Source organism: Harpia harpyja, chromosome Z (assembly GCF_026419915.1).
Source record: "Harpia harpyja isolate bHarHar1 chromosome Z, bHarHar1 primary haplotype, whole genome shotgun sequence".
Lineage (NCBI taxonomy): Eukaryota > Metazoa > Chordata > Aves > Accipitriformes > Accipitridae > Harpia > Harpia harpyja.
Window position 1 is genome coordinate 89,484,609 of NC_068969.1, and position 13,916 is coordinate 89,498,524.

The 13,916-nt window shown below is 39.3% G+C and overlaps 2 protein-coding genes across 9 annotated transcripts in view; one reads left to right on the forward strand and one right to left on the reverse strand.

Moving 5' to 3' along the window:
• Positions 1-6,834, forward strand: part of ANKDD1B (ankyrin repeat and death domain containing 1B) — a 35,831-nt gene extending 28,997 nt beyond the window's left edge. Inside the window, exons 12-15 of one of the 4 annotated variants that reach the window (XM_052777514.1) lie at positions 588-683; positions 4,197-4,395; positions 5,122-5,253; positions 5,571-6,834. In XM_052777514.1, coding sequence (XP_052633474.1) covers positions 588-683; positions 4,197-4,395; positions 5,122-5,253; positions 5,571-5,629 — 486 coding nt within the window. In that variant the 3' untranslated portion in view covers positions 5,630-6,834. Of the gene's footprint in view, positions 1-587; positions 684-4,196; positions 4,396-4,998 lie in introns of all 4 variants that reach the window. The other 3 variants (XM_052777510.1, XM_052777515.1, XM_052777513.1) reach the window with 3 other exon arrangements.
• Positions 6,835-6,913: 79 nt separating this feature from the next.
• POC5 (POC5 centriolar protein) overlaps positions 6,914-13,916 on the reverse strand; it is a 31,295-nt gene continuing 24,292 nt past the window's right edge. For all 5 annotated transcript variants that reach the window (XM_052777520.1, XM_052777518.1, XM_052777516.1 and 2 more), the window contains 4 exons: positions 11,033-11,151; positions 10,095-10,208; positions 9,029-9,205; positions 6,914-7,365 (listed from right to left, as the gene is read on the reverse strand). In XM_052777520.1, coding sequence (XP_052633480.1) covers positions 7,216-7,365; positions 9,029-9,205; positions 10,095-10,208; positions 11,033-11,151 — 560 coding nt within the window. In that variant the 3' untranslated portion in view covers positions 6,914-7,215. The remainder of the gene's footprint in view (positions 7,366-9,028; positions 9,206-10,094; positions 10,209-11,032; positions 11,152-13,916) is intronic.

The window sequence follows — 13,916 nt, forward strand, 5'->3', positions numbered from 1 at the left end:
CCTTTGCCTGTACTACTTGTGAAACATCACCTTCAGTTGTGCTCACTTTGGTTATCATGAAAAAGTCATTCCCACACCCTCTTTTCATTCTGTAAGCCAGCTTCTCTTACCATCCAAAACAATACGCAGGTTTGCCCTTAAAGTTGGAGCTTTCCAACTTTGCCAGCCTATCCATCTGAAATGCCAGTTTAACCATACCACAGAAATGGACTGTATTTGTGGTAGTTTTCAGCCTATGGATGCCTGGGCTTGCACAAACTTGGAAGCAGTGACAGGAGAGGACAAGCTGGTATGAAGTATGCAGCAGTCTGAGTGCAGGAGGTTTCTGAAAGCAGCTGTACCTCACCAGAAATTCTTTAGGGGCAGTTCAGTGTGTTGAAAAAATTGACCACATTTGGGCTGAGGGGGTACAACTCATACAAAGCATAGAACTTTGATTGTAGCTACTCTGAAGCCATAGCATTATAGCAGTAAGTTTTCTTGAAAAAAAGGGATAGGGCTCTGTAAACAAAGCTCTTGTGTTTCTTCTATGATATACTTATCCTCCTACATATGAGATAATGTTCTGATACACACTCTGCTTTCAGCATGGAAAAACTGCACTAGCTGTGGCATCAAGGAGCAATCACGCCCTCATTGTAGATATGATCATTAAAGCAGAAAGGTATTATGCCACAAAACAGGTAAGAGACATCTTTCATTACACTGAGGATAACTATAGTGGAAGAGCTGATTCTAATCTTGAAGTGCCTTTTGCCTGAGGTGGTTCCTTTTGACAGGTTGCAAGACTGGCCTTGATAAATTGAGGCTAGGATTGGGAATGGGAAGGTCTCTACCCCATCTGGGTTTTACTCCTGACTAGCTGTAAAATTGTAGGCAAATCTTACCATTTCCCTGCATTGTGCTCTACACACAGAGATAAAGGGGTGGAGAGAGATTCTGACCCAAATTCAAGCTGTGCTATCAGCATCAGGGCTGGGATGACCTGAATCCACGTTGAACCCTGTGTGCTTTGGTACAGCAAAATCTTGTTGAAAAACGGAGGAGTGCAAGTGTCTGTCACTCCTTTGCTAGTAAGGGCTCAGCTGCTTTGGCAGGAGCTCCCTCTTCTGTTGTGTGTGCGCTAATTATAAAACACAATCAATGAAATGGGAAAGAATCAGGCAACAAGTGTGAAGGACACAGCTTAGATTGACCTCACATTGTCTGAATTTCTAGCCTTTTTTCCCTAGTTGTTATCTAAATGTAGGCTGTTTAGTGATGGCCCTCCCTAAAAGGCTGAGAGTCAGATATGTTAAAGTGTAGATGAAAATTATTTTGGCCTACGTTGACTATCCCACGTCACTTATGAATCTGTACAGGCTCTATAGGTGGTAAGTGTCTGAACAAGAAAAGCTAAGCTTAGTACCTCTTAAAATCAAAGGAGTATTTCTAGCTGGGCTGCTGGTAAGTTGCATTCTAGAGATGTCCCTTGAAATTCAGACCCAGCCCAAATGGGTCTTGAAAATTCAGGATGTCTCACATCACTGGGTCTTAACTGGGACCATTTACAATTCTGAGAACATTTGTTTATTCTGTCAATGACAGCTGTAGCAATGAGCCACAAAGAACCTGCTATACCTACATACTTGATGAAAGGGAGGTATTTCATAGGATGGTGAAGGTTCATTTTAGGGCATATTAATGCTCCATAAACCAGTCTTGTATTGGCTTGCTCAGTTTTTCTTGTTTGGAGCCATAAGTTGATGTGGGCTTGCTGGGTTTTGACACAATGCAGTTTATAATCCCCAAGTTCTCGCAAATACACTGTTTGTTTACAGACTGGTCCTAGTGTGGCAGTAAAAGGCATCTCTTGTAGCATCCACCATAAAACCTGCAAGAAGGAATATGCTAACACAATTTATTTATCTATCTAGAGCAAGTAATTCTGTAAGCAGCAGAGCTAGCAAACTGGGGCAAAAGGCCTGGTGAAAGGAATTCACTTGACTGCTAGCTCTTGCGCTCTCATTGCTGAGCTACCACACAAATCTGTGACTTCATTCTCATTCCTGCTTCCTTCTAGGGAGTGTTTGTTTTGCCAGGTTAGCCAAGTGCCTCCTGGGGCTGTATAAGCATACTGTTCCTGCCTGAGAGCAGGCGTATCAATTAGCTGGTCCTTTACCACCCCACTCTGGCCCTGCATGTCCAAATCCGTGACACTTAATGTTACAGGGCATTGTGCTGGTAAATCACAGATCTAGATTAATTATCATGAAAAACACCTCCACGAACTCCCCGTGTTATGCATATTTGATTTGCATCAGTTCAGCTGGAGTTGTCATGTACATTACTATTTCTTTTGGCTTAAAGGGGAATTAGAATTGAATTAATCTGTTGCCAGAGAAGACATGACAAGTCTGACAGGAGTGAGCCTGTAATGCTCCTAACCTCTTGGTGTTGTTTACTGAATTGCCTGAGGAGAAGAAAAGATGTTTAAGCAGACAGTTTTCTGCAAGAGCTCCACAGATGTTGGGAAACAGAAACATAAGTGTTTGTATCCCATTACCTGAAGCTAAGAGCACAGCCTTTGGGAGCAGCTTAGATCTTAACAGTTATGGAATATGATGTTGTTCAGGTGGTGTTACCATATACGAAACTACAGCGTTTTGAACCATTATTGTAAGAACTGGCCTTCTGTTCCATGGAGCTGACATCATCTGTGAAGAGCCGTTAGTTACAAAAGGAAACATCATGTTGCTGTGAGGAAGCGCACATGATACTAATGTGTATGAGTGCATCTTGTTCTCTCTGTTTACCCTTTTTTCTATTTACTGCTTCTACCCAACCCTTCCCTATCATTGCCCAGGCTGGTTTTGAGGGCTGCTGTTACTGTCCCACCCTACCATTGCCTAGACACACAATTAGCGGCAAACAGAAGTTGTGCTGCAAAGGGAGGAGAAAAAAGGGGGGGGGTTGTTGGTCTGTCTGCTTGTGGGTTTTTTGTTGGTTTTGGTTTTTTAAACCTCAGAAAAGAAACACTGAACCAGGGAGAGCCTGAAACTGTCCTGTAGAATGTCCTAAACTTCACCTTGCATGTGTCAGGAAGCATGAAATAAAAGTCTGCACGAGAAAAATTAAATCAAACATACAACAATGCTTAACTACTGAACTGAGATTTATTTTTTTCCTTGCAAGACTCTCATAAGGTTACGAAATAACCCTGTTGTATTTTTATGCTTAGCACTTTTAAAAATGTGGCATGCTGCCATTTCCTTTTTTGCTTATCTGCTTTCTAATCTTGTATCAACTTCCTGAAGACATTTTTCACTTTGGAGGCTGATTTGAAACAGGAATAGCATGCAAACAAAATGAAATATAAAAGTAGTTTGAGCTTACCTACACTAGGAATGAGGCTTTTCCCTGGGCACCACTCAGCTAGGCCTGAAATAACTGCTAGATGTGGCTTTTGCAGAGGTGCCCAAACAAGAAGCAACCCCATCACTCCAGTTGCAGGTGAGCCATGCATATGGTAGCAACATCACTTTTAATCTGGAGGGTAAAATGCTTGTGGGTTTGGTTTCTATCTGATTTTGCTTAGGCAGGCAATAGAACTAGATCCAGGTTCAACATGCATGTGCTTATTGGTGCTTAGACACTTTGCTGAACAGGGCTCTGCATGCTAAACCCAATGGCTCATGCTGCCATCGAATGACCTGGTAGTGCCTGCATCAGCCAAGCAGAGATGGGAACAGCTTGAACAAGCACCATGCTGATGGTGCCTAGCCTCTTCCCAGGGAGAGGTTGGTACTTCGGGAAGCAAGAGGAAAGAGTAAGAACTGTGGTTGAAACCTAACCATGTACAAAATATGACATATAAAGTAGATAGAGCCAAGGAGCACAGCTGTGCTGGTGTGCTACTTGCTGTTATTTGCTGTTGTGTATCAAGTGCCAGAGAAAGTGGTTTATTTTGCATTTAACTTAGTAGGACATAGCAATAGACACAGGAGGGCTTTGTTTCTGTTCTAAGACTGTAATAAAACCACCCATGCTAACACATCTTCCAAAGAGCTCTACTAGCCAAACACGGTTCCTTTACCTGCAGAGAGCAAATCACTTGTCAGTAGCTACATATGGCTGGTTGTACAGGACACAGTGTTCACTGCTCACTAAGCAAAGGTTCCTAGCTTCATTATAGAATTTATCATCTTTTTTTTCAGGAACATCTAGCTCATAGCGATGATGGGTCAGACTTCAGCTTATCCTTCAAACAAGATCATAGTACACAGACCAAGCAAATCCGTTCCTCCCTTTGGAATCTAGCATACAACCAGTTAAAACCCCAGGAATGGAAAAAACTGGCCCTGTTCTGGAAGTTCACGGATGAACAAATTAAAGCTATTGAAGAACAATGGACAGGTAACAGTATCTGAATGGCTAGACATAATACATAAGCTATAAAAACCACATCGTGGAGTTGCTTTTTAAACTATGTGAGCATCACAGATACACGCTGGCCATACTGCTCTTATTCAAGTTATGAAAAAGAGCAGTGAATAGATACAAGCCTTGTTGCTGGTTCCTGGGAAGTGGTGCTGTAGAAGTACAGGCCACTTCGGTTCTCCCTTTGCCTGAAGGAACCTTCATCTTTGGATATCAAAAACAGGAGCAGTAAGCAGCATGGAAGGGTCTTGTAGGTCATGCTGCAAATGAGGACCTGGGGAACCTCGTGACACCCAAAGATCTTGTTCATGCTCTGTCTTCACAGCTGCCATGAAACAGCAGTTTATGGTTTCAGGCATCTCAAGTGCTGGGAAAGCAATACTTCTACAGCACGCATTGTACTTGTTTACTACTACTCCAGGGTATATTACCACATGTTGAGGAAAAATGAAAGGAAAAAAATAATTTTAAGCTGTATTAGCTTTTTCCTCCCTTTACAGTAGCCTTAGGATAAAACTAGAATTTTTGTTTGTTTTAATTTTTAACCTGTGTAAGTCTCAGTCTTCATTCTGCTTCTAGGTGAGAAAGGAACTAAGAATACATAAGTAGGTTTTAAAACCTCTGGGAACTCTAAAAGGGCAAAAGCACAAAATACACTGTTTCCAGGATATGGAACAGACAAATGCTTTGTGTATTGCACAGGGATAAAAAGTTATAAGGAACATGGAAACAGAATGTTGCTCATATGGTTACATGGTATATTGCTGGCTCATCAGAATCCTGTCAAGCATATATATGAAGACCTGGTGGAAGCAGGATTTCAACCTGTAGCTGGTAAGTTGTTACAGAGGACATTACACTGTCCTCTGCGGGACGGTCGTGTGGTGCCAAGGTCCCTGCTGGTGCTGGGAAGGTGTGACCCTGGCGGAGCTGGAGGACACTCTCTTCCTTTCTGGGACTGCCCTTGCTGGGTGGTGAGGTTGCTTGAGGAAAAGCATTTAAGCAAGACTTAAGATTTCTGAAGGAAGATAAAAATGTGCAAACTTTGCTTCCCTCCTTTGTCCTGCAAACATGGTTGAAATGTGATTTGCCATCCTTCAGTTACATTAGTCTGGCCCTGTAAAAAGCAAGCATTTTCTTCTACTTTGCAGAGAAGATCAGAGCTGCGAGTAGCACTGACGTGGACTCCAGAAAATGTGCAATGTCGTGACTTCATCAATAAACCATGGCATATATGATGGAACTGCATGCCAGATGGAATTGTGTGACTTTTTCCAAGCTAGAAGCACTCGCACTCCTGAAATATTGGTTAATTCTTTCTCCTATGCTTGCTATACAATGATTTAAAGAATTTAAGAGTGAATGGCTGGCTGCTAAGCAAGAACTACCCCCCTACAATTTCTACATCTGGCTTAACATTGATACACTAATTCCGTATTGGAACTGCAAATTAAGCTGACATGAAATGCAAATGAGATGTTTTCTACATGAAAGAAATTAAATTTAATAAGTGAAAATTATGTGTGTAAATCAACACGTCCAGAAATAGGTTGGCACCTGGCCTCATCTGGGATTCAGGTTTTTATAAAGTCTTGCTAGGATTATAGTGTTCCTATCTGAAGAGGGTTTTTCTCTTGTTTAATTAGTATTAGGATTAGCATAAGTCTTTCTTCTTCAGCATTTGATTTATGTAGTGAAAATACACAAAAATGTCATGTCTAAAACCTTGTGTGGCTGCAGAATTTTCTATCATGGCACAACCTTGTATACATATTCAAAAAGAACATTTGATATTTAATGCTTAACACATCTAGCAATTATTTACCTATTTCTTGTTCATGTCTAGAGTTAATATTTAGTAGTGTCTTGCTGAACATGTTTAAAGGTTTTCTCATTATTGAATATATTTCATATCTGAAAAATTATGTAAAATGTTTATCTTTGTAGTCTTCTGTATAACAAAATAGTAATAGTTTTCTCATGTAATGGAAGAATTGAATTGCCTTGTCTGTCTATATGTAGCTAGCATTATTTTGTACCGAATCTTATTGTTTGTACTAAAAAGATGACGATCTGTATCTTAGCCTGAAGTCTTACACCCAACTGCCCTCTTGCGTGTAGCCTGTTTTGACACGGCTGCAGAGCATCATAAAAATATGAAGAACAGACTGGTAAATCCCCAGGTTTTGCAGTCAGGGATCTAAGACAACAAATTCTTAGATACTGACAGGTATGCATCAAGTTCTGCAACGTTAGCTTGGAAAATGAGAATGTTTAACAATTTGATGGACTTGGTACCTCACCTGGGCCAAGTCTCACCCTGGGTGTGAAAGATACCACCCTGTAATTCTTCATATAAGTATGCTGTTGTAGGATATAATTAAAATGCATGTCAGCTACACTTGGTTGCATAAGCAACTAAAAGCAGATATAACAAAAATTAAATTTAATTTTCAGTTTAAAGTAGATGTTAGTAACATTGGGACTAAGCAGATTCAGACAAAAATCACATTCTATCCTTTATTTAAAAGTGTGCAAAAGATTCCTTAAATAAAAAGTGTTTATCTTAATAAAATAAGTTCTCAAATAATTTGGAGGTAGAACAACATTTCAGGTTCTTTTTTTCCCCTCCAGATATTTAGTATAAAAGCATTTTTACTTAAAAAATTTTTTTTTTAAGAAAAGGGTAAAAACATGATACATACTTTAGGCCTTACTAGATCAAATCTAAAAAGACTGGGAAGAGGTTTATATTGTACCTTGATAAAAACCCCCTCTGGTGAGAAAGATATTCACTCAGTCAACAACTTTTATTGACTGAACACTGGCATGAGTTTGGCCCTGAAGCATTCGCCCAGCTTGTCCTGCAGGTCTCACAGTGGTAGAACCAGAAGAATGGAGCACAGTTCGAGGATATTTAGCAGCAGTGGCTTGGGATATGGTTTGCTGAAAAGTAATCAGATACATCAAAACACTTAATGGTAGAAAAAAATTCCCATTAAAATAGCTATAAGTGAGCTGTAGTTTAAACAGAAAGATTTGCAATCCAGCAAACTGAAATAAACTTCTCAAAAAAAAAAAAAGGTACTTTAACAGAATGAGTAATTTTCTTCCTTCCTTATCTGTAGTATACTTTTCAGAACATAAAGTGCTAAACTTCCAGTTACTAGATACCCTAAGCTTTTATCACCTCAATCTTATTTCAAGGTTAGTTTGTTCGGTTTTTTTACCAAATTGTTCAGAATTTTCCTCTGTAGTGCTAATTTAATCATGCCAACTTTCCTTTTGAAGTTCAGTATTTGCTATGAGGAAGTCTCTGAAAGGTCTCTCGTCTCTGAAGGAAAAGGTTTGCATTTATTTGACAACAATTAATTTTCTCCCCCAAAACTAGCCACCTTACTGCAATAAACAGTAGTCATTCTGCTTTTAATCAAGGTAAAGTCTCTCCCTTGTGAGATTAATTAAAGAGAAATACTTCAGTTTGATTGACTTCCACTTAAGCATTTATTTGCAGAAAGAATACATGTAATATATCTCTGGGACTGTCACATTTATTACATTTTTAGAACTCAGGTTTTGGTACAGTAGTTCAGGTACTTGTCACAAAATCTGAATCCAGAAATTGTTGAAAGAAGTCTCACACCAAACCTCTAACCCCCTAAGGACATACAATTTAAATATTAATTTCTGCTTAGGAGCCCAAATTGTCAAAAGCTATGTGCAGCCTGCCACAGGGCTCTGATTCACCACACAAAATGACTGAAAGCAGAACATCCCTCACACAGACTGTTACCAGTAACTCCAGCTCACATTAAGGGACCTGATGTACTTCTGCTTGTTCTAGCAGTATCACTGAAGAGAAACTGGACTTTCAGATAGCGCAGAGAAAATTCAGATCCTACTTTACATGTTAAATTATATATATTAAAAAAAAATCTTCAACTGTTTCATACACCTCCAGTTAAAACAATTTTTAGCTCAGATTGGTCTCAGAGCATAGCAATTGCCTAGGCTGTTTAGGCCACTGTTTACAGCCTTCTTGTATGTTGCTTTCATACCCTATTAATGCACTTATTTCAGTGTTTTCTTCAGGATAGATGGGGGAGTAGGACTCAAAATACAACAAGCAGCAGGCTTAAATTTGATTGCCTCTGGACAGGGGTTTTACTTTTTTCACCAATAATTTGCTACACTTAGCCTGTCAGGCTAATCTATATCTCTACCACCTCTACCACTCTTCCTGCTATACACCATGAAGCTTGTCTTTAAACTGTGGTTGCATGGTGATGACACCAAACATTGCTCTATCAACTGACCACTTCTACGAAGTGGAAGACTCACGGAAGAGCTGTCCAAGAAAGAGATGGCCAAGACTAAGATACCTGTGAAATAATTACTACAGAAACAAGACAAATAGATTAAAGTGGTAGTATTTACTTCCTCTCCTCACCAGTACCTTCTACCCAGCCCAAAGATGGTACTGTTTGTTATTCTAAACAGGCCTCAGTCTTAGCCTTGTCCAATACCTTTTCACGATAGTCATTTTTCTTTAAACTACTACCAGATGTGTTGTAATAAGAATACTGTTAAAAGCACAATTCTGACTTACCTGAGTGACTGGATGATGTTTTTCAACAATGATTGAACTCATGGGTGGAGCAACTCCCATCACTGCTAAACTACCATAAATTCTGTCTTTTTGTCCCATATCAGCTCGGCCCATGATTCGAGCAGTGATTGTTCTTCCTGCTTTCTGTTGAGCAGATGTTATTACTTTTGCCACGGGCTACAAATAAATTAAGTATTAGCTGGTAAAAAATTCTAAACATAATATTTACAGTGCTCTAGTATGTCTGCTTAGTTTTATCAGCCACGTGCCTAAACGGAACATGGGATGTTGCAGGTAATCCAGTTATGTTATATGGGACTGAATTTGCTCCACCTAGTCGCAACCTGTTTTGTTCTATCTTTTTCCATTCTTAAGTATGAGACAGCATTTCGAGCAAGTGACTTCTATCCTGAGGGGACTAAGGCTAATTTGACAAAAATGAAGCAGCATGGATAGTTTAGCTTTGCTTACTGGCTGCATACTTGAGTGACAGCTACAGGCACTTCCATCACCCTGGAAAGTCTTTCTAGCAGTGACATAGCAGATACAAAAAAAGCTTCCATGCAGTAAAATGCTGCATCTTTCTCTGACAGCTGGTAGCAAACTGTATCAGATGGGAGAAAGAAAGGAGAGCAATGCAGAAGACAGCGAAGAAAAGTAAAAAGACAGTTTAGCAACAAATATGGAAGGGGGAATGAGAAAGACATTTCAAACAGCAGGATGCTAAAGCAAAGCATATTCTTTCCATAACAGAATGGTATCATGTGAAACACCAGTTGTTCCTGTTGTGCTATACGTAAGTGTATGTGCACTCTTCTATTCTTCATTTTGCCACATTTCCCCGTCCCCTCCAAAAATAATTTAAAATTGCTTCTAACATAAATGGGTTTCTGTAACGTTAATGAGCATTTGCAAGCTAGTGTCTTCACTCAGCTATGTAACATCTATGGCAGTTTCCTCAACTACATACTTGTGTTGCTCTGAAAAATGCGGAAATAACGATACCCACACTGATATTTGTTATAATTATGCCTTAAAAAATAAAAAAGTTAAATTAACATGTTACCAGTTTTTGAGTTGACGCCACACCAGATCCTGCAGCTGCGCTAGTGACGATTACTGGAGAATCAGAATCTAGCCTGGTCTGAGAAGTGCTTGCATGACCCAGGTGGGTGGAAAACTGAATGAAACCAGAGTTTACAGAGAATGAGTATAACTTTCTAGAAAATACAGTTTTACTCTTCAGATAGTCAGTTTTTTCACTATTCCAATTACACTTCTAAATTTAACTTCTTTGCAGATATTTTATCTCTAGTTTTACTGTTTTCTGGCTAATTTAAAAATACTCATCTAAAAATTATAGAAACAGTGTGAATAACATTTGGTACTATTAGAATGAAAAATCAGGAGAGGGGCATGCACATCTTCTCTGTTCTAACCTGTACTCTAGCATGAAATTGCTTTACAGTGGCAACGTCTTCAAGATGAATCCAGGCAGGTCCATAATGTCCAAGCTACTGGATAATGATCTGGCTAAGCTGACATGACAGGACAATAAGCTGAGTTCCCTCTGTGTCTATATATGTTACGCTTTTAAAAAAGAAGCTTCAAGTCAAGCCAGATTTTCTTCTTTTCAGATTATATTAAGCTCAGTTTTTTTGAAAAAAAAAAAAAACAAAACCCTCATTAACAGCTTTTTTTCCAGAAAGAATCTTAGAGAGCAAGTTCTGCTTATTATAGTGACCTTGTCTTCATTAGTTTAACACATTTTCACTAAAATAAAAAACAGAGCTTAATGGAAGTACAGCAAGTCACAGCAGCTGTGCCCCAGTCACTTCATTTACACCATGCAGTCTGAGCATAACCATAGCTTTCTTTCTACACTTACACTGTCTTCAAATTCCTTCAATTCATGAGCTATGGCATTTGTTTTTAAAAACCTCCAACCAAGGAAGTTCATTGTTGTCAGCAGCAAACGCAGTTCTGTTCCAGCTACACACTCACCATGTCTTCCAGCTGAAGAGTAGTTGCTGGTGGAGGTGGTGGTGAGGGTGGATTATATTGTGAAGGAGGTAGCCTTCCTGCAACAGTGGTACCATTATCATTTCTCCTACTTCCTATATCTATTATTAGAAACATAAAGTAATGGGATCAGCACATAATCTAGCAAACCCTAAGGGGAAAAGAAAGAGATAAATGACAGTAAAAATTGACTATTCTTTTGAGATTTCTGTATAATATAATTAAAAGGATCAGCCTGTTCTTTATAGGTGTGTGTATATATACATATTTGTACAAACATTCCTGTATTTGACCCTTCTTTTCAGATGCTTCAAAATAATATTTTCCAAGGGCTTGTTTCTGTGTTATGCCTCAACATCTCTGTGGCACTTGTCACATACTTGTAGGGCAAAGAACTGCGGTTCTCTGTACTGCTTGCCAATACTAAATCCAGTGTGCCAAAGCTGCTCTTATGCTAAGGGCCAAAATCCAGTTCAGGTAGAGAGCAGCAAAACACAGAAAGGCCATACTGGACTTCTGCGAGGCCACAAGATCTTTAAGGGGGCTCACTGTCAGTAAAATAAAATGTTATTTTACCTTTCCTGAGAACGTACTGCAATTTCAAGGAGCCATAGATCATGCTCAGCAGCATCTCCTGTCCACGTACAATGGCTGGACACTGGCCACATCCTGGCTGGAGGGCTGGGACGATCTGTGGGTGCCCTACAGCCCTCATCTCTCCCCACTAGCTGGGTAAGTCTGAGCTTGCAGAAAATCCATCCAGGATTCTTTTGTCTTGAAATGCAGACATCCTGAGGAGGTCAGATCTGCAGACCTAAGCCCAGTATCTTTTTCAAGAAGTTTCAGCCTTTTTCTTTAGAATACAAACTTCCTTAAAGGAAGCAGAGAGAGGTATTCTTATTTACTCTATTTCTGAAGCAGATGATGCTAGCAGCAGATCCAAGACAAGGGAACTTCGCTTATTCCAGGGACAAGAGTGACACCATCTGGTAGTTGCGTTTTTTTGGTTTTTTGGGGGGTTTTTTTTGTTTGTTTTTTTTCTCTTGAAGTAAGCAGGAAAAATACAAGGAAGGTAGTTCAAATCAGTGCAATACTGAAAGATTTCAAGTGTGAAAGTATGCCGGAATATGCATTTTATACATATCTATGTATACACACACATTAAGCTTAAGCATAGACAGGACCAACACATAGTTAGAGACCTATCAAATCTGATCTGTTACTTAAAAAAGCAATGTGACTTTTTTTAAAGTAAAAAGTAATGAATTCTTGTGGCTTCAATATTCTTTAAATACATAAAGAGGTTAAAATTAATCTTAATAATAATTAAAAAAAAAATCATCTGTCAGTAAATGAGCCAGAGATATTTTAGACCATCAACATTGACTCCAAATGTTATGGACCCATTAAGGTTGTGATACTTGCACACTATCAATAACCTAGATTATAATATATATTATATGTATGTTATTTGCATATTGCATGTATATTAAATGTACATTATAATAACCTAATAATAATAAATCTGTAACAGGATCAAACTCTGCTTTTATTTCCAATGACAGTAGGTGGCACTGCAATGTTCGTATAAACATAAAATCACTGACTGACTCTGGCACATGGAAGTTTTAATGTCCACAGATTACAAGACTAGAACAAATCACAATAATCATCTAATCTGATGTTTGAAGTCCCCTGATGTCCAGATCACTGTTCTGTTTGACCTGAGGAAGAATGCAAATAAATGGCTGTACAACCATATTAAATAACTATGTAGCTAACTTCATTAAAAGCACCATCTGGCCATAGCAAGAAAGAGATAGTGTGCCTGGGCAGGGGAGAAGGTGGTACTAGAGGCAGTAGAAGACAATGGCAGGCATAGGACCAAGGACAACAGAGACCGTGACATGTTATGAAGCTTGATGAGGACCACACTGACCACCAGAAATTAAGCATGATGCTGGACACCCAGAAAGTTGGGTACAGGCATGCCAGCGTTGTCCAGCACAGCAAAATCTCTAGATACTGTGCCTGCGTAGTGTACCAGTTCCTGCTTTGTAGTAAAAATCAAGGACAATGTTTGGTCCATGAACCCCAGGGGTTGGTCATGGCAGCTCTAGAGCTCAGTTATCTTCATTTCCTTCCTACTTACCCTCTTTACAGGTTTACAGAAACAATACTTTCCTATTTCACACCACTTGGTTAGCCATCATTATTAGGGAGACCCATTGTCTGTTGCATGTTTTTGGAAAACAATAAACAAACAAATAGAAGATAAAGCTTCAAGAGAGAGTAGTTCTGAATTTATAGCACAATGAAAAATAAAATAGTTGGGCAATGCCCTGTAACTTTATTCCCAAACTCACTATCTTCAAGAAATCATTCATTCCTGACCCTCCCCAAATACTGATCCTATGTTTTTACAAGCACACAGCTACTGCACTTAGCCAAAGTCATATTCTAGTTTCCTAAGCAACTGCACAAATTCTGCATATGTTTAACAGGCTCAGACAGCTGCTCAGGTAAGTATCCTCTTACAACTTCATCAGGTTTTTATTTCCTCTTTATATCTGCATTTTTTGAGAGGGATTTCTCTGAAGTAGTTCAGAAACTTCTGGTATAAGATTGTTAAGTTTAGCATCTGAAGTTAGTTGTCTAAGGCCATTGGCAACTGCTGTCAGTACAGCTGGTTGTTAAGCCACACGTACAGCTGTGACACTCCTGCTGGCACAGCTATTTTCTCTTTAATGTAGACTGCTGCACCAGCATGATTATGTTCCTACTGCTATAGATTGTCTCACTCTGAGGGGGTGATTTCATTACATCAGTAAGGGCGTGCAGCTCTTTCCTGTGTAGCTGCACAAGT